This window comes from Stomoxys calcitrans, chromosome 4 (assembly GCF_963082655.1).
Source record: "Stomoxys calcitrans chromosome 4, idStoCalc2.1, whole genome shotgun sequence".
NCBI classification, from domain to species: domain Eukaryota; kingdom Metazoa; phylum Arthropoda; class Insecta; order Diptera; family Muscidae; genus Stomoxys; species Stomoxys calcitrans.
The window spans coordinates 147,844,939-147,863,656 of NC_081555.1; the positions used below are offsets into that span (position 1 = coordinate 147,844,939).

The 18,718-nt window shown below is 41.4% G+C and overlaps 1 protein-coding gene across 2 annotated transcripts in view; it reads left to right on the forward strand.

The window, feature by feature from the left end:
- The window catches only part of LOC106085031 (uncharacterized), an 81,363-nt gene that overhangs the window by 35,475 nt on the left and 27,170 nt on the right, over nt 1–18,718 (forward strand). For both annotated transcript variants that reach the window (XM_013249031.2, XM_013249030.2), the window contains one exon: nt 6,549–6,927. In XM_013249031.2, the coding sequence (XP_013104485.2) occupies nt 6,639–6,927 (289 nt within the window). In that variant the 5' untranslated portion in view covers nt 6,549–6,638. The remainder of the gene's footprint in view (nt 1–6,548; nt 6,928–18,718) is intronic.

Below are 18,718 nucleotides of genomic sequence, written 5' to 3' on the forward strand. Positions count from 1 at the left end.
CTTAATTATATTTTAGAAAATTGCCCCTGTTCCTTAATGAAATGTTCATGGGCTAATTTGCATTTGCATTATGGTGATTGGCATCATTATAATGATTTTGGGTGCGATACACACACATTTTAGGCACTTTGAGGTTTTTGAGTTCACCTACAATAGTCAATTGTGATTATTCAGCCTAATGTAACGCAATCACACTATAATGCTTGTACTCTATCACAAATTACTAACTAAAGAAAAATCTTAAACAAATGCTGTTAATTGCAAATGCAAATTTGCCCATGAATATTCCATTAAGGAACAGGGTCAAATTTCTCACATACCAATGAGTGCTGTCCGATTAAAGATTTTTTAAGCTCAATGATAAGGGGCCTCCTTTTTACAGCCGAGTCCGAACGGCGTGCCGCAGTTCGACACCTCTTTGGAGAGATGTTTTACAAGGCATAGTACCTCACAAATGTTGCCAGCATTAGGAGGGGAAAACCACCACTAAAAATTTTTCTAATGGTATCACCAGGATTTGAACCCAGGCGTTCAGCGTCATAGTTGGACTTGCTAACCTCTACGCTACGGTGGCCTCCAATGCAAATGTAAATTAGAGTAGCTGTATTATGTAGTTGTCATTTCTAGTTTGACAGATATACCAGTGAGAGCTTGGCAACACTTCGTGCCAGCTACCTTGTATGTTCTCAGCCTTCTGGCTGTGTTTTGTTTTGTACATATAGAAAAACAATTACCTTATCCCAATTTGCACCAATTATAGTATAAAGAAGGTTCTTTAGCCCCTCCACTGCTGCCATATTTTGTTCCATACCATTTTATAGTCTAAATTTAAAATTAACAAACATGCGAATATACTTCTCCCAGCTAATTAATATTCGTTTCAAGCGTCTTTATGATATAATTATAGCACTTGCATCAATGCAAAAAATAAAAAAAAAATCAACATTTTTTAATTTCAATCGAGTCAAATAGCATATCAATTAGCATTTTAATGTTGTTATTGACTTACACGATTGTACTTTGCAACAATGCCCGAATGATGATGGTGAAAATTAAAAAACCCAATAATTCAATAAAAAAAAACAATAATAAGCTAATTAAAAAAAAAAAGTCCTCTCAGAAACTCAGTTGGCAACAAACAACAACAAATGATAATAAAAATGTTTACTTTGTCTTAACACATTGTGATTAGAATTGTTGGATGGATTCGTTTATTGAGTTGCGTGCATTCTTCCTCGCATTAGTGGTTAACAAAAACATAATGGCAGAAAAATATGAAATGTTCCCACATAGATAACAAAGACCACTTGAGAATTATTGATCAAACTCAAGAAATTGATCTAATCGCATTTAAATTCATTTATATTTTTATTATTTTGCTATCATCTTTTATGTTATCGGATCTAACATTGTCATTAAGTTAATGGGAACCTTTTTTAGTGGTTGCTTTTGCAAAAAAAAAAACATAAGTAAACACAAAGTAGTTTTCCGCTTGAATGACTAAACAAAGTAAACAAAATTCGTAGGTATTTTGTCAAAAATTCAAATTAATTAATTTCGGTTTTAATTATGAGGTATTTAAAACCTAACAAAGAAAAGGTGAAGACTACAGTTGTGTTCATGTAAAAAGCACTAAGGAAAATTCAAATGTAAATTTTGCCCATGAACAGGGGCAAACTTCTCACATATCAATGAGTGTAGTCCGATTCAAGTTTAAGCTCAATGATAAGGGGCCTACTTTTTATAGCCGAGACCGAACGGTGTGCCGCAGTGCGACACCTCTTTGGAGAGAAGTTTTACATGGCATAGTACCTCACAAATGTTGCCAGCATTAGGAGGGGAAACAGCCGATGAAAATATTTTCTTATGGTCTCGCCAGGATTCGAACCCAAGCGTTCAGCGTCATAGGCGGACATGCTAACCCCAGCGCTACGGTGACCTCCATGAGGAAAATTCACTGAATTGTTAAAAAAAAAATTCACAACATTTTTAAAAAGAAAGGATTTTTTTTTTTGTAGAGAAAATTTCAAAAAAAAAATCTTTAGTTAAAATTTCATAGAAATATTTTCTTTAGACATTGTCTATACAAAATTTTTCATTACAGACAATTTCTTTTCTTTTGGAGAAAATTTCATATAAATTGTTCTTACAATAAAATATTTTTTTTTATACCCACCACCGAAAGATGGGGGTATATTTTGTTTTGTCATTTCGTTTGCAACACATCGAAATATCCATTTCCGACCCTATAAAGTATATATATTCTTGATCAGCGTAAAAATCTAAGACGATCTAGACATGTACGTCCGTCCATCTGTTGAAATCACACTACAGTCCTTAAAAATAGAGATATTGAGCTGAAATTTTGCACAGATTCTTTTTTTGTCCATAAGCAGGTTAAGTTCGAAGATGGGCTATATCAGACTATATCTTGATATAGCCCCCATTATATAGACCGATCTGCCGATTTAGGGTCTTAGGCCCATAAAAGCCACATTTATTATCCGATTTTGTTGAAATTTGGGGCAGTGAGTTGTGTTAGGCCCTTCGACTTCCTTCGTAAATTTGGCTCAGATCGGTCCAGATTTGGATATAGCTGCCATATAGACCGATCCTCAGATTTAGGGTCTTAGGCCCATAAAAGCCACATTTATTATCAGATTTCGCTGAAATTTAGGACAGTGCGTTGTCTTAGGCCCTTCGACTTCCTTCGTTAAATTGGCCCAGATCGGTTCAGATTTGGATATAGCTGCCATATAGACCGATACTCCGGTTAAGGGTCATAGGCCCACAAAAGCCACATTTATTTTCGGATTTTGTTGAAATTTGGTGCAGTGAGTTGTGTTAGACCCATCAACATCATTCGTTAATTTGGCTTAAATCGGTCCAGATTTGGATATAGCTGCCATATACATCGATCCTCCGATTTATGGTGTAAGGCCCATAAAAGCCACATTCATTATCCGATTTGGCTGAAATTTGGGACAGTGAGTTGTGTTAGGCCCTTTGACATATTTCTCCAATTTGGTCCAGATCGGTTCAGATTTAGATATAGCTGTCATATAGACCGATTTCTTGATATATGGTTTTGGGCTCATTTATTGTCTGATGTCGCCGAAATTTGGAACAGTGAGTTTAGTTAAGCCCCTTGACATACTACTGCAATATCGCACAGATCAGTCCAGATTTGGATATAGCTGCCATATAGACCGATATCTAGATTTTAGGTGTTGGGGCGATAAAAGACGCATTTATTGTCCGATGTCGCTGAAATTTGACACAGTGAGTTTGGTTAGGCTCTTCGACGTCCTTCTTCAATTTTGTCCAGATCGGTCCAGATTTGCATATAGCTGACATATAGGCCGATCTCTCGATTTAAGGTTTAGGGCCCATAAAAGAGGCATTTATTGTCCGATTTCTCCGAAATTTGGGACAGTGCTTTGTGTTAGGCTTTTCAACATGTTTATGCAACTTGGCCCAAATCGGTCCAGATTTGGATATAGCTGCCATGTAGACCGATATCTTGGTTTAAAGTCTTGACCCCATAAAAGGCGCATTTATAATCCGATTTCACTGAAATTTGACACAGTTACTTATGTTCAGCTTTTCGACATCGTGTCGTATATAGTTCAGATCGGTATGAGGTATATGAGTATAAGGTATGAAATTTTCACCGAATTTTGATGAATGGTGGTTTACATTTATACCCGAGGTGGTGGGTATCCAAAGTTCGGCCCGGCCGAACTTAACGCCTTTTTACTTGTTTTAGAAAAATTTTAATAAATTTTTTTTTTTTTTATAGATAAAATTTCATAAAAAAATTTTCTGGAGCCAAAATTGCATAGTAATTTATTTTTAGATATTTTTATACCCTCCACCATAGGATGGGGGGTATACTAATTTCGTCATTCTTTTTGTAACTACTCGAAATATTCGTCTGAGACCCCATAAAGTATATATATTATTGATCGTCGCTACATTTTATGTCGATCTAGCCATGTCCGTCCGTCTGTCCGTCCGTCCGTCTGTCTGTCGAAAGCACGCTAACTTCCGAAGGAGTAAAGCTAGCCGCTTGAAATTTTGCACAAATACTTCTTATTAGTGTAGGTCGGTTGGTATTGTAAATGGGTCATATCGGTCCATGTTTTGATACGGCTGCCATGTAAACCGATCTTGGGTCTTGACTTCTTGAGCCTCTAGAGTGCGCAATTCTTATCCGATTGAAATGAAATTTTTCACGACGTGTTTTGTTATGATATCCAACAACTGTGCCAAGCATGGCTCAAATCGGTCCATAACCTGATCTAGCTGTCAAATAGACAGATCAGGGGACTTGACTTCTTGAGCTTCTAGAGGGCGCGCGACGTGTTTTGTTATGATCTTCAACAATTTTGCTAAGTATGGTTCAAATCGGTCCATAACCTGATATAGGTGCCATATAAACCGATCTTGGGTCGTGACTTCTTGAGCCTCTAGAGGGCGCAATTCTTATCCGATTTGAATGAGTTATTAGACGTAGTATTTTGTTATGATACCCAACAACTGTGCCAAGCATGGTTCAAATCGGTTTATAACCTGATATAGCTGTCAAATAAACACATCTGGGGACTTGACTTCTTCAGCTTCTAGAGGGCGCAATTCCTATCCCATTTGGCTGAAATTTTTCATGACGTGTTTTATTATAATAGCCAACAACTGTGCCATATATGGCTCAAATTCGTCTATAACCTGATATAGTTGTCATATAAACCGATCTTGGGTCTTGACTTCTTGAGCCTCTAGAGGTCGCAATTGTTATCCGAGTTGCCTGAAATTTCGTGCGACGGATCCTCTCATGACCTTAAACATACGAGTTTTATATGGTCTGAATCGGTCTATAGCCTGCTACAGCTCCCATATAAATCGATCTCTCTATTTTACTTTTTGAGCCCCCAAAGGGAGCAATTCTTATTCGAATTGGCTTACATTTTACACAGGTCTCCAAAATACAGTTTAATTGTGGTCCGAACCGGACCATATCTTGATATCGCTCTAATAGCAGAGCAAATCTTTTCTTTTATCCTTTATTTACCTAAAAAGAAATACCGAAAATAGAACTCGACAAATGCGATCCATGCTGGAGGGTATATAAGATTCGGCTTGGCCGAACTTAGCAAGCTTTTACTTTTTTAACTAATGATTTGGTACAATTAGCTATGTTAGACCGGTACATAGCCTTCCTGAATATGAGGGAGATCGGACTATAAATAGATATAGCTGCTATGGGTTCATATATGAGGCATTTTTAACCGTATTGTGACGAAAGGTGGTTTATCTATGTATCCAAAGTTAATGCCTTTTTACTTAATTACTTTTTTCGCTACTACAGGTGCAGGGTATGATAACCTAGGGAATTTATTTTGTAAGACGCAAAAGCAAGAGAGACAGACCTATTGATAAGCATACAGATCAACTCAGAACCACTTTCTGATTCGATTTAGCTCCATCTATCTGTCTAGCTGTCTGCCTGTCTTTTTTGCTGCATTGCAGGTGTTGAATCTTTGAAAGATGTATTCAGTCTGTACTGAAACATATGTACGATTTCTACTTATTAAACCACAGCCCATCTCCTATCCCCGATCCGATCCGCGCCGAAATGTCAGATGGTATTATTTCGCGGTTAGGCCGGCTCTATTATAGTCTTGCCCCCACTTTCTCAGTCACTATCTGCACCTCAGTAGCTCTGTGTTGCTATTGAGACCTTTCAGTCTTTTGTAGAATGTCGTTGTATACGCGCCTATCGTGTCCCAATTCTTCTCTGATTTCTGCTGGACGGACGGTTACTATAACCTCTGCCATTTACCGTTTATTTGTTAAGGGTTCTAACCTGTTGCGATCTATGGCGCATCTGCATCATGTGAGTACAACATGTCCCTCATCCATTGTACGACATTTTGGAAACCGTGAGAGGAGTCAAGTCCAAAGCGATACAGGTAGCTTCTATAGCACCATGACCTGTCAAAAATTGGGTTGAAAGTTGAAATTTAGCTCCCCAAGCTTTCACATTAACCACTTATTTGTGCTTGGCAATAATTTATACCACAAACGGCCATTAGCGGAATTATCCGAATATATATTCCGAATCTTTAAATTTTAATCAATAAATTTTCATCTTTCATTTGTATTGTATTCCCACAGTCCATTTTGAATAATAACAACTGCTATTTATTCCCACCCAACTGTGCTAAAATGCCCAGTAGCAACTTCAGTGTAGCCCCTTGTGTTTGTTTCGATGACTTCGTGACAGTTTCAAGCCAATAAATTAACGCAAACATTTACCTTAGTTTTTGGGGAATTTCTCGAAGCCACTCATTAATTAATAATGCCTTTGTTAATAATTCATTGAAGTTTGTGCGAACGAACCAAAACCAATGTGGAGTGAATACATTTGCTGCCGTTTCACATTTGCCAATATTTTTTTATTGTTTTTTCTTTTTTCATTGTTGCTTAAATCAGCAATTCAAAGATATAAAAATTCATGTTGTTTTTGTGTCTTCTTTTGTTTGCAGAGCATTTGTGCTTGGTGCGCCACTAGACAAAACTATTCATTCTCGATTCTTTAGTGTTTAACTCACTCAAGATCGATTAATTATGCCAACATGCCGGTGTTAAACGGAAATCAACGGAAACAACCAATTTGCACACAGAGTGCGACTACAAATGTCAATATGGCTGTACGCTACCATTTGAGTTGGGAGAGGAGAACTATTCTGTTGGCTGTGATATTTTCACTTGTCCAAATACCACATCCGGCCCATGGAAGAGAATTGAGAGCAACAACTTCAAGAACAGCCGAATTGATAGCACAACCTTCGATAGCAACTTCGCCAGCATTGAAAACAACGGCAAATGTTTCAGCTACAACGTTGGCAAATGGAAAGGGCATTGGTAAGTTTTTTTTAATTTATTTGCTATTAATAAAAATAAATAAAATCAGTTTTTTTTTATGAATATGGAATATGTTTTTCCTGAATTGCTAGATAACACATGGACAGCTTGAATAACAAGCCAACTATTATAAAGGCTAGTAAAATGTTTTCCTAAAGACAATATATTTATGAAAATTGTTCTTAAGAAAAAATATCAATAAAGTTTTCTTAAAAGACAAAATCGCGATAAAATTTTCTCTGAAAGCAAAATTTTTGTAAAATTTTTCTCTAAACATACAATTTGATAAAAAGAAGGGCGGTTTATATGGCAGCTATATCAGGTCATGAACCGATTTGAACCATACTTGGCACAATTGTTGGATATCATAACAAAAACTTCGTGCAAAATTTCATTCCAATCGGATTAGAATTGCGCCCTCTAGAGGCTCAAGAAGTCAAGACACAAGATTGGTTTATATGGCAGCTATAACAGGCTGTGGACCGCTTTGCACCATACTTGGCACAGTTGTTGGATATCATAACAAAACATGTTGTGTTAAACTTCATTCCAATCGGATTAGAATAGCGCCCTCTAGAGGCTCAAGAAGTCAAGACCCAAGATCGGTTTATATGGCAGTTATATCAGGTTATGGACTGATTTGAACCATACTTCGCACAGTTGTTGGAAGTGATAACAAAACACGTCGTGCAAAATTTCATTCCAATTGGATTAGAATTGCGCCCTCTAGCGGCTCAAGAAGTCAAGACACAAGATCGGTTTATATGGCAGCTATATCAGGTTATGGACCACTTTGAACCATACTTGGCACAGTTGTTGGAAGTGATAACAAAACACGTTGTGCAAAATTTCATTCCAATTAGATTAGAATTGCGCCCTCTAGCGGCTCAAGAAGTCAAGACCCAAGATCGGCTTATATGGCAGCTATATCAGGTTATGGACCGATTTGAACCATACTTGGCACAGTTGTTGGAAGTGATAACAAAACACGTTGTGCAAAATTTCATTCCAATCGGATTAGAATTGCGCCCTCTAGAGGCTCAAGAAATCAAGACCCAAGATCGGCTTATATGGCAGCTATATCAGGTTATGGACCGCTTTGAACCATACTTCGCACAGTTGTTGGATATCATAACAAAACATGTCGTGCAAAATTTCATTCCAATTGGATTAGAATAGCGCCCTCTAGCGGCTCAAGAAGTCAAGACACAAGATTGGTTTATATGGCAGCTATAACAGGTTATGGACCGATTTGAACCATACTTGGCACAGTTGTTGGATATCGTAACAAAACACGTTGTGTAAAACTTCATTCCAATCGGATTAGAATTGCGCCCTCTGGAGGCTCAAGAAGTCAAGACCCAAGATCGGTTTATATGGCAGCTATGTCAAAACATTGACGATATGGCCCATTTACAATCCCAACCGACCTACACTAATAAGAAGTATTTGTACAAAATTTCAAGCGGCTGGCTTTTCTCCTTCAAACGTTAGCGTGCTGTTCAGTTTGGACGTGTCGAACTTTTGATACCCACCACCATCCTCTGTTATAACAACTTCACTACCATATCTTTTACAATATGCAAATGGGGGCTGGTATGGATCATATTTCATTCAGGTTTCGCGAACTCTTGTACAAGTCACAGTTTCAGCGAAGTCAGGCAACAATTCCGCTTTTTATGGGATTAAGACCCAAAATTTGAAGATCGGTATATGTGGCAGCTATATCCAAATAAACTCTGATCTGGACCATATTGTGGTCGGATGACGGGAGGCTTAGTGCAAGTCACTGTGCGAATTCCAGAAAAACCCGGAAAGCTTTCATGGGCTTAAGACCCTTAACCGGCAGATCGGTCTATATGGCAGCTATATCTGAATAAAGACCGATCTGGACCATATTTGAGTCGGATATCGGGAGGCTTTTATTAGCGGAATCGGATAATAATTGCGGCTTTTATGGGCTGAAGACCCTTAATTGATGTGTTACCCCCTATCCTATGGTGGTGGGTATAAAATATTGACACGAAAATTTCTTTACGGTGTTTTGAGATCACTGCTAAATTTCTTAGAAATCGGTTCAAATTTAGATATACATACATATTTTCCCCTGTACATTCCACTATGGAACAGGAGATAACAAACAAACAAATTTTAATTGTACCTCATAAATGTTGCCAGCATTAGGAGGGGAAAACCACCGTTGAAATTTTTTTTCTGATGGTCTCTCCAGGATTCGAACCTAGGGAGTCATAGGCGCACATGCTAACCCCTGCTCCACGATGGCTTTCAGGAAATACTTCGCTCATGTCAAAGAGGGCACAACTATTCAAATTTTAGCTCACTGATATAGGGCCTCCTTTGTAAGCCGCCTCTAAACGGCATGGCGCTTAGCGGCACAATTTAACGACACCCATGGCAGCCGGTTGTACGCATCGGATTAAACCGATGGTTTCATACATCGGCAAGGGCTGCCGCCTCAGTGTGTGGGCTCGTTTTTCCACATCCCAGAGTGCCTTCTCCGCATGCTTCTGGTCAGTGCCGAGATTGAAATGAACCCCGTACCCTGGTTCTGTTTCGTTTGCCAGAACCGCCACCATCATCAGTCGGTGTCGGTGAGGTGTAACCGGTGCATAGAGTGGAGCAAGGTGCTGTGCGAACATAGACAGCAGTGAGTCACAAGCGCCGTAGTCGTCACCTTCTGCGTCTTCGCCGTCTGACTATGTGACTCCCCCGACCTTTCCCGAGCCGCAATATACGCAATAGCTGCATCCCAACCCCAATATTGCCAGACCAATACCGGGAAGTGTATCATTTTTGCTTTTATGAGTTGGATTTTATGATTCGGAAAAACATATTGGTCACAGCGGTTCAGGAGACAAACCTGCAGCTTGCACAGTTGTCACCAATACAATGTGCTACGTAAGGATTGCTCAAGGAATGGAGGTGGAGTATTGGCCTTCGTGATATACTATTCCGTGCAATATAGACACATCTTGCCTGCGCCTGGCGCTAGTGACCCCTACATGGAGTGCCTGGGGATAGCAGTCAGATCCGGTACTGCCGAGATAGAGTTATACAACGTGTACGTACCGCCGGTTGGTAGCTGTGTCCTAATTGGTGGCCAAGCTTGCCGACATAAGTTGGTTACTATATGGCCACAATCGTCTAGATCTAGGAGACTTTAATGCGCATTCATGGTATTCTCCCCTAGGCAATGACTAACGGGGAATAGCATTGGCAGAACAGATTGAAGGCTCCACGTTTTGCATGGTGAATGAGGATGTCCCAACTAGGATTACGAGGAGGTGTAGCAGATCGCCAAACATCTCCATTGCGTTCCCTGATCTCCTGAGTGACGTATCCTGGCAAGCCATCATCTCTTTGGGGTCAGACCATCTCCCCATAATTCTAGCCATCGACCGACCACCCGACTTCGTAACCTCTGAGCGCCGGACGATTATCAATCAGAAGAAGACCGATTGGTCTGGCTTCAGGGAGGAAATTCCGAGAGCAACAGCAGCTTGCTTTATGCCAGCCGGTCGAATACCCCAAGTGCGGCCGAATTTCCCTGTGCAGGCAGTGCTACTCGGAGACGAGAGTGATGGAATGCGTTGTACGGACCCCACTAACCCAGAATCTTGAAATAAACAGGGTAGTCAACGAATATACGCGGAAGGAATGTAACTTAGGCACCGGTTTAGACATGTTGTGGTCTACTATTAAGTCACTCTCGAACGCCGGTAGAGGAGATGACAGGACCTCAGTCACTTTTAGCTACGTAACCGTGACTGATCCGAAGGGTTGTGCCAGGTTATTCATTTCGAAGACTGCAGAGCACAACATCTGATTTGCATACCATCACCGCACACATTTTCCGTCGCTTTAATCAGACCAGGCCATGTTATAGGATGGTCCTCTTGGCACTCGACCTATAGGAGGCATTCGACACTGTCAGCCATGTCAAACTATTTGAGGACATCGGCAACACGTCCCTCCAGTCAGGCCTGAAACGCTGGGTCGCGAAATATCTGTGTGGTCGCCAGTCATTTGTGGAAACACCGTAGAGTGAAACAGGCAGTACCCCAAGGCGGGGTGATATCTCTGGCACTGTTTAACCTCCAGCTATCCTCCATTTCATCCCCTCCATTTCATCCCCTCCAGACGGCATAGAGATCGTATCATATGCAGACGATTGTACGATCATGGCATCAGGCCCTAGACCCATTGGTGACATCTGCGGTAGGTTAAGCATCTACCTTAACGAACTTGCCTCACATTTCGCTGCAAGAAATTGTTCACTACAAATACGCGTGAGGTGAATGCCAAGCTGACTGTGATGGCCGATAGAGAAATGATTCCGACCATCAAGTGTCCCAAAATACTTGGCGTCTCATTTAACAGCTTTTACACATTCTCCCCACATGCCACAGCAATTTGCGATAAATTCAAAAGTAACAAGTAAAAGCGTGCTAAGTTCGGCCGGGCCGAATCTTATATACCCTCCACCATGGATCGCATTTGTCGAGTTCTTTTCCCGGCATCTCTTCTTAGGCAAAAAAGGATATAAGAAAAGAGTTGCTCTGCTATTAAAACGATATCAAGATATGGTCCGGTTCGGACCACAATTAAATTATATGTTGGAGACCTGTGTAAAATTTCTGCCAATTCGTATAAGAATTGCGCCCATTGGGACTCACGAAGTAAAATAGAGAGAACGATTTATATGGGATCTGTATCGGGCTATAGACCGATTCAGACAATATTAAACACGTTTGTTGATGGTCATGAGAGGATCCGTCGTACAAAATTTCAGGCATATCGGATAAGAATTGCGCCCTCTAGAGGCTCAAGAAGTCAAGATCCCAGATCGGTTTATATGACAGCTATATCAGGTTATGGACTGATTTCAACCATACTTGGCACAGTTGTTGGATATCATAACGAAATACTTCGTACAAAAATTCATTCAAATCGGATAAGAATTGTGCCCTCTAGAGGCTCAAGAAGTCAAGACCCAAGATCGGTTTATATGGTAGCTGTATCAGGTTATGGACCGATTTAAACCATACTTGGCACAGTTGTTGGATAAAATAACAAAACACGTCGTGCAAAATTCCATTCCAATCGGATAAGAATTGCGCCCTCTAGAGGCTCAAGAAGTCAAGACCCAAGATCGGTTTATATGGCAGCTATATCAGGTTATAAACCGATTTGAACCATACTTGGCACAGTTGTTGGATATAATAACAAAACACGTCGTGCAAAATTTCATTCTGATCGGATAAGAATTGCTCACGCTAGAGGCTCAAGCAGTCAAGACCCAAGATCGGTTTATATGGCAGCTCTATCAAAACATGGACCTATATGGCCCATTTACAATACCAACCGACCTACACTAATAAGAAGTATTTGTGCAAAATTCATTTTATTCATTTTAATCGGATAAGAATTGCGCCCTCTAGAGGCTCAAGAAGTCAAGACCCAAGATCGGTTTATATGGCAGCTATATCAGGTTATTGACCGATTTGAACCATACTTGGCACAGTTGTTGGATATCGTAACAAAACACGTCGTGCAAAATTTCATTCTGATCGGATAAGAATTGCTCACGCTAGAGGCTCAAGAAGTCAAGACCCAAGATCGGTTTATATGGCAGCTCTATCAAAACATGGACCTATATGGCCCATTTACAATACCAACCGACCTACACTAATAAGAAGTATTTGTGCAAAATTTCAAGCGGCTAGCTTTACTCCTTCGGAAGTTAGCGTGCTTTCGACAGACAGACGGACGGACGGACGGACGGACGGACGGACAGACGGACGGATATGGCTAGATCGACATAAAATGTCGCGACGATCAAGAATATATATACTTTATGGGGTCTCAGACGAATATTTCGAGTAGTTACAAACAGAATGACGAAATTAGTATACCCCCCATCTTATGGTGGAGGGTATAAAAACAAGGTCCCCAAGTCACTTGCCGACAACGTCCTTGGAGAACGACCGCCTCCCATTGCACCTGAAGAAATTTACCTCTCCCAGCAAACCAGAGTAGTTCTGGCTCAATTACATTCCAGCAGATGCAGCCGCCTCAACTCCACATGGCAAGGAATGATGCCGATGTGCAAGATGTATGCCCGATTGTGACCAGAGGCCACATGATACACGTCACGTGTTTAACTGCCCAGCCAGACCCACTCGTCTCAGACCCAGCAGCCCATCTTAGTCGCAGATTTCCTGGATCTTGACACTCAACAGAATCAAGCAGACGAAAGATAGAGCACAAAAAACTGCTTCAACAACTAGTTTGAGAAGTTTTAACATGGCTGGTTACCTTACAAATGTTATCAGCTTTTGTAAGGGGATAACCACCGCTGAAAATTAGTTTCTGATGTTCACGCTGGGATCTGAACCCAGACCTACGGCTTCATAAGTGGGCATGCTTACTTTTGATAAAAATGTTCTTTAAAATTTGTCTTTGAAGAAAAGTATATTGAAATTTTTGTCTTTGGCAAAATTTTCATTGAAATTTTGTCTTTGGAAAAATTTTCATTGAAATTTTGTCTGTTTGCGCTTTTTGTTTATAGAGAAAATTGGGCCAACCACCAAGGGGTTTGGTAATGCTACCACTATCACTATAACGATTTATATTGAGATACATAAACAATTTGTTCATTTTGAGGTATTTAAGTTCGTCAACAATAGCTGGTTGTGATTTTTCAGTCAAATATAAGGCAATCACACTGCTAAGAAATGACCAAAATAGCAAAGATTACCTCATTTGAATATACCCAATTGGCAAGAGACTTTGCAAGATCTAATTTTAGCACTTCCCGATGATCAAATGCATTGAAAATTCAATGTCTCTCAAAAAATTCTTATTTAAGAGATAATTTCAAACGATAAACGATTCAAAGAAAACACGCACAACTCTTGAACAATTTAAAAGGGGACATTTTAACTCGGATAACAGAATGACGCCTACTTCAAGGATAAATACAAATTGAATTTTAATTGCCGCACTGATTATCTCTACAATGTTACACCCAAACACAATTCTGATTATCAATACAGACATTGGCTGGCTAGAAGCGTTGCATTTTACGCAATCTCCCCACAATTTATATTCAGGCGGCGCGTGAGAACTTTTATCGTCTCAAACAATCGTCTTCAATTAAAATTCTCAGCCATAATTAGTAAACTAGAGAGGCAATTATCTTTGGGAACGTGCTCTGCGACAGGTGTGAACATCGACAGGCAAGACAGCACGTGTATCTAACATGACTATCAGAAGCAATTGGCTCAAGTTGAAAATACAGATGTTTTGTACTTCTGGCTTGGCTCTAGCGATCGCACTCTGAAGCACCTCATCAATGGATTTTAATTACAAATATTTTTTTTTTTTATTTTACAAAAAAAAATGTGTTTCTGGATTAAAGTGCACTTTTCGGAAAATATGGAAATAGTGAAAGTGCATTGTTAGAATGTTACTAGGTTTCATACATTCACGTTTTGTGGAAGGCTTGCGCTGTTCTGTTTGCATAAAATCTGCAATTAACGACTGCTTATGATAAGGCAATAAATATCGATAAAATAAAGACGTGCTTACAGTAACTGCTTGGCAACAGTCATTTCAATAATGACATCACATTTGCTGAAGACATTTCTGAGTAGCTTAAACTCTTAGGGAAGACTGCTAGCTATGTCGTCCTATTTTCACTTCTAAAGCTCTAAAAATCGCATTTACTAAATGATCTTGTCAAAATTTGGCACAACGTTTTCCTCTACAGCTAACACAGTGTGAACGGAGTATGCCCGTAATCGGTTCAGATTTAATTTAAAATTTTGCACGTTTTCCTCTACGTCCAATCTTTACAAAATTTGGCACATACTCCTCTATTGATATTTTCATTGAATTTAATGGAGATCAAGATATTCGAGGGCGGTCCAAAAAGGAGCCGACCTAATAAAGAAAACACAAAACAAGTAAGAAGGCGGGCCGAACTTTGGATACCCACCACCTCGGGTATATAAAGGGTGATTTTTTTGGGGTTAGGATTTTCATGCATTAGTATTTGACAGATCACGTGGAATTTCAGACATGGTGTCAAAGAGAAAGATGCTCAGTATGCTTTGACATTTCATCATGAATAGACTTACTAACGAGCAACGCTTGCAAATCATTGAATTTTATTACCAAAATCAGTGTTCGGTTCGAAATGTGTTCATTCACCGTATCACAGATCGGTTCAGATTTGGATATAGCTGCCATATAGACCGATCTTCAAATTTAGGGTCATAGGCCCATAAAAGCTATATTTATTATCCGATTTTGTTAAAATTTGGGACATTGCGTTGTCTTAGGCCCTCCGACGTCCTCCGTTAATTTGGCTCAGATCGGTCTAGATTTGGATATAGCTACCATATAGACCGATCCTCCGATTTTAGGTCTTAGGCTCATAAAACACGCATTTATAGTCCGATGTCGCCGAAATTTGGGACAGTGAGTTAGGTTAAGCCCCTTGACATACTTCTGCATTATCGCACTGATCGGTCTAGATTTGGATATAGCTGCCATATAGACCGATCTCTCGGTTTTAGGTTTTGGGGCCATAAAAAGCGCTCTTATTTCCGATGTTGCCGAAATTTGGGACAAAGAGTTAAGTTAAGCCCCTCCACATATTTCTGCTATAGGACATAAGGTATGAGTTTTGCACCGGATTTTGACGGAAGGTGGTTTACATATATACCCGAGGTGGTGGGTATCCAAAGTTCGGCCCGGCCGAACTTAACGCCTTTTTACTTGTTTGTAATGGAAGAGGCACATTCCGGAGTGCCTTCACCGCATGCTTGTGGTCCGTGCCGGGATTGAGAAAAAACCCCGGAACCTGGTTCTGTTCGGTTAACCAGAACCGCCTCCATCATCGGTCGGTGTCGGTGAGGTGTGACCGGTGCATGGAGTGGGTACTTCTTTGATCTTGCTCTGCCCTAACATCACTACGGGAGTATAGTCACACTGAATGTGTTGCAAGGTGCTGTGCGAACATAGGCAGCAGTGGGTCACAAGAGTCGCCGACGCCGCCTTCTGCGCCCTCTTCGTCGGACCATGTGACATGGGGTATATAAGATTCGACCCGGCCGAACTTAGCACGCTTTTACTAGTTTGTAATTAAATTTCAATGGTCTGAGAGGCAAGATCGACGAGTTGGAGGACTTTTTGAATCGGAAGAACATATTGGTTCCAGCGATCCAAGAGACAAAACTGACAAAAACCTGCAGCTTGCACAATTGTCACGGATACAATGTGCTACGGTATGGAGGTGGGAGATTGTCCATCGTGATATACCATTCCGTGCAATGTAGACCCATCTCGCATGCGCCTGGCGCTAGTGACCCCTACATGGAGTGCGTGGGGAAGGCAGTCAAGACCAGTACGTAAGGATCGCTTAAGAAATGGAGGTGCGAGATTGGCCATCGTGATACAGCATTCCGTGCAGTGTAGACCCATCTCGCCTGCTCCTGGAGCTAGTGACCCCTACATGAAGTGCGTGGGGATAGCAGTCAAGTCCAGTACATATCGCCGGTTGGTAGTTGTGGCCAAGTTAATGGCCAGGCTTACAATTACAAGCCAGACATAAGTGGGCTTCTATCTGGTCATAATCGTCTGATTCGAGGAGACTTTAATGCGCATCACGTTATATGGTATACTTCCCTAGATAAAAAACAGCGGGACATAGCTTTGGCAGAGCAGATTGAGAGCTGCACGTTTTGCACGGTGAATGAGGATACCCCCACTTGGATTACGAGGAGGCGTAGCTGCTCGCCAGACATTTTCATAGCATCCCCTGATCTCCTGAGTGACATTGCCTGGCAAACCGTCATTTCTTTGGGATCGGAGTACCTTTCCATAAATCTCACCATCGACCGACCGCTCGACTTCATAACCTCTGAGCGCCGAACGTTTATCAATCAAAAGAAGGCCGATTGGGTTGGGGTTTCAGACAGTACACCATTCGCCGCTTCAGTGAACTGACACCCTCCTAAAATGAGGTACTTGCCGAGAGGAAATTCCGAGACATCGTTAACGCTGCAGCCGCTGGCTTTATACCAGCCGTTCGCTTTATACCAACCGATCTATACCCCAGGCAGTGGTACTCACAGACGAGCGTAATGGGATTCGTTACACGGACCCCACTAACCCCAGAATCAGTGAGGTGAATCTGGAAATTTAGAGGGTACTCAACGAACATAAGCGGAATTTGTGACTGGAACACTTGAAGCAATGTAACTTAAGTACCGTAACTCGGAGTACAACCTGGCGGACCTCTTTCGATTGGTCATGGTTACATCGCCAAAAGTGACTGAGGTCCTGTCGTCCCGTCTACCGGGGTTCAAGAGTGACTTAACAGTAGATCACATTAAGGCAAGTTGTGAGCCACTCTCAAACCCCGGTAGACGGGACGACAGGACCTCAGTCACTTTTGGCGACGTAAGCGTAACCAATCCAAAGAGGTGCACCAGGTTGTTCAACGGTCAATTTATTGAGCATCCCGAGAGTGACAGGGCTAGGAGGAGAGCCATTCATAGTATCAGTGGTCTCCGAGCCGAAGAACAAAAATGCAAATTTTGCCCATGAACACTCTACTAAAGAATAGGGGCAAACTTCTCACATATGAACGAGTGCAGTCCGATTCAGGTTTAAGTTCAATGATAAGGACCTCCTTTTTATAGCCCAGTCCGAACGGCGTGCCGCAGTGCGACGCCTCATTCGAGAGAAGTCTTACATGGCATAGTACCTCACAAATGTTGCCAGCATTGGAAGGGAAAACCACTTCTGAAAATTTTTTCTGATGGACTCGCTAAGATTTGAACCCAGGCGTTCAGAGTCATAAGCGGACAGCTAACCTCTGCACTACGGTGGCCTCCTCCGAACGAGTGCAGTCCGATTCAAGTTTAAGTTCAATGATAAGGGCCTCCTTTTTATAGCCGAGTCCGTACGGCGTGCCGCAGAGTGACACCTCTTTCGAGAGAAGTCTTACATGGCATAGTACCTCACAAATGTTGCCAGCATTAGAATGGGAAAATCACAGCTGACCCTTTTTTCTGATTTTCTCGCTAAGATTCGAATCCAGGCGTTCAGCTTCATAGGCGGACATGCTAACCTCTGCACTACGGTAGAGTCCTCCGAATCGAAGAACAGCTATCACAATTTACCGTTGACAAAGTTACGAATGTCATCCGTGGCGCCAAATCATCCCAGGCGTTGGGCCCCGAAGGAATCTTTACACTGATGCTGAAGAATCTGGATCAACCTGGAGTCGAGAATCTTACGACTGTCCTCAACATGTCTTTGAACACTCTTATAGTAGCCGATGTCTAGAAGATGGGCAGAGTGAATCCGCTACTGAAGCCTGGAAAGTATCCGATTTAAGGGGAGCCGTACAGACCGATCACCCTTTTCTCACCAGTAGCCTAAACGCTCGAGGGCCTACACCTCCCGAGCCCCGTTGGGCTATCTATCCTCCATTCCAACCCCCTCCAGACGGCATAGAGATCGTATTATATGCAGACGGTTGTAGGATAATGACATCAAGCCCCCCACCCATTGATGACATCTGCGATAGGTTCAACATTTACCTCAACGAACTTGCCTCACATTTCGCTGCAAGAAATCTGAAGATATCTGCCATTAAATCGTCAGCCACATTGTCCACTACATACACGCATGAGGTGCGTGGGTAGCTGAAAGTGATGGTGTCCCAAAATACTTGGTGTCACATTTGACA